The sequence below is a fragment of the Otolemur garnettii genome, unplaced genomic scaffold (genome assembly GCF_000181295.1).
Source record: "Otolemur garnettii isolate 467f Iridium unplaced genomic scaffold, OtoGar3 scaffold00065, whole genome shotgun sequence".
Classification (NCBI taxonomy): domain Eukaryota; kingdom Metazoa; phylum Chordata; class Mammalia; order Primates; family Galagidae; genus Otolemur; species Otolemur garnettii.
The window spans coordinates 5587594-5589965 of NW_003852460.1; the positions used below are offsets into that span (position 1 = coordinate 5587594).

General features: G+C 45.2%; 1 protein-coding gene across 4 annotated transcripts in view; it reads right to left on the reverse strand.

The window, feature by feature from the left end:
* Nucleotides 1-502: 502 nt before the first annotated feature.
* Nucleotides 503-2372, reverse strand: part of PNPLA4 (patatin like phospholipase domain containing 4) — a 26068-nt gene continuing 24198 nt past the window's right edge. For 3 of the 4 annotated variants that reach the window (XM_023515053.1, XM_023515055.1, XM_003793041.3), the window contains 2 exons: nt 1415-1567; nt 503-660 (listed from right to left, as the gene is read on the reverse strand). In XM_023515053.1, coding sequence (XP_023370821.1) covers nt 529-660; nt 1415-1567 — 285 coding nt within the window. In that variant the 3' untranslated portion in view covers nt 503-528. The remainder of the gene's footprint in view (nt 661-1414; nt 1568-2372) is intronic. The other variant, XM_023515054.1, reaches the window with a different exon arrangement.

The following is a 2372-nucleotide window of genomic DNA, read 5'->3' on the forward strand; positions in this document are numbered from 1 at the left end:
ATGGCAAACCTTTGTCCCTGCAGGCCTGACGGAGGGTCTCTAACCCTGATGGTGTCTGTTTCTCAGAGGTAAGGACCTGGCTTTCGCACCTGGCCCAGTCAGCCCCAGGGCCTGCTTCCTGCACTTCTAGAGCCAGGGGGACACTGCTAACTGACAGAGACACTCACACCTCCTGTCAAGTCATTCCCCTGCCTTCTCCACAGGACCTAAATAGTGGCCCTCCATTTTCCACATTCCACGGCTTACCCAAAGAGCCTTCCCACCTACACTTTGTAAAGGACATGACCGTTCTCTGAAACCGGTTCTCTATCACCCGAGAACACCCTTCTTCATGATTGCCCAATTCCAATAAAAACCTGTGATTTCTTTCTGCCAAGTAAGAAACCAAATATTAAAAATAAACAAAAACATTACAAACAGTAATAATGAAATCAACAGAGTCCTGAGAGATTCTTAAAAATGAATTTAATTAGAAGCCTTATCAAAAACTATCTGAAACCTGTTTTGCAACATAAACTTGTAAGCATCTCATTCGAACCAATTTTCTTTAAGCAAAAACTTAACAGTGTCATCAAAGCCAGAGTGATAGAGGGACTCCATTTTCCTCTTGCTTGGTGGGAAGAGGGCGTGGTTGAGCCGCACCAGGTTTGCCATGGACAACTAGAACAGAAGGACAGGAGTCTAAGCAATAAGATGTCACAGTGCTCACAAACACATGCTACCTTTACAACTGAAATTTTGTTATCACAGGTACAACTGGCAGTAATTAAAAAAAAAAAATGTAGGAAAAATTTAACCTTACCAAGTTAACCTCCCCCCCCAGACTAGAGGGAGAGTTTCTTGGCCTTGGCACTGCTATAATTTTAAGCCAGTTACTTCTCTGTCCTGGGGGAGATGTCCTGTGCATTGCAACTCCCTTAACGAAACCCTTGGCCTCTACCCACTAGATGCCAGAAGCACCCCTGAGCTGTGACAACCAAACATGACTGGATAGCATTTGGCCTCATGTTCAGAGTGATTAGACTAGATTGTGGGAATTAATATTTTTATATTAGTTATTCATTTGGGTTCCTATGTTTTTCTCTATATTTTATTACTACCTCTATCTTTCTAAACAAATAAATGATTGAATTTAAAATTGGTGCCCTACCAAGTTTATCACTGTGAAAAAGTGAAGATCAAGAAAATGTTACACACATTGACAGCTAATCAGCAGCCACAGGACTTACAGCTGACAGTCCCCAGGAACCAGGTCCCCGTGCATGATGCCTTCGTAAAGCGTGAAAACACTCACTAGATGCTAATGGTACATAAAATTATCAATGAGCTCCCAGTGCTGGGGAAAGATGCCGAACTTGGTGGGAATTTTGAGTGAATTAGCACTCCTTAGAAACCACTGACCGTAATCACTCACCATTATGTCCTGTTTGGCGACATTAACATACAGAGCCAGCTGCCCCTTGTCCTCCGGGGAGATGTCCAGTCGCCCACTGAAGGGGGAAATGGTCACTGTGCGACCAACAGGCAGGATGGGAAGGCTATTGGTGAGGGCGCCGTCCACCCACTTCTGTGGGGAGAAACACCCCGCATCAGCACGCGTCGACAACACGTCCCACACCAAGACCAGCAGTGAGGACGACACGTCCCACACCAAGACCAGCAGTGAGGATGACACGTCCCACACCAAGACCAGCAGTGAGGATGACACGTCCCACACCAAGACCAGCAGTGAGGATGACATGTCCCACACCAAGACCAGCAGTGAGGCTTGCTTTCCTCCTAGTAAGTTCCATGCCTTGCATATGCTCTTAAATCACTATTTTTGAAGACTAAGTCCATGGGGGATCTGTTTGGGTAGCAAAACAAATCTTTGAGCACATGCCACTTACCAATATAAGAACTGGGGATAAACTCAGGAGATCTCTTCAAATGTTTAAAAACGTTAATAAATTACTTTCCAGAACATGCACCTACGTTCTAACTGATCACAACGCATGTCTAGGAAACTACATGTAATTTGCTTGGGCTTATTATTCAAACAGAGTGGAAAGTCAAGTTTACTGCTGACACTGAACAAGACAGCCACTACCACTATCCATTTTTATGGTAAGAATTGGAAATTCACATTTTCTGTGGCAAACATGAAAATAAAAAGAACAAGCAGAAACACTTCCAATTCCAAAGCTGCTCTCAGGAAGAGGAAGCAGGAGGCTCTATCCTGAAGCCAGAGAGGGTTAGGTGCTCTCAAACCTTCCTGCACAGGACAGTGATGGAAAGAACAGGGAACAGAAGCCTCCTGAGCAAGACCGTGAGACAGGGCCTTAGGGCAAGGAGGAGAGTGGTGAGACAGGCAAGGTGTGTGCAGCCCCCCC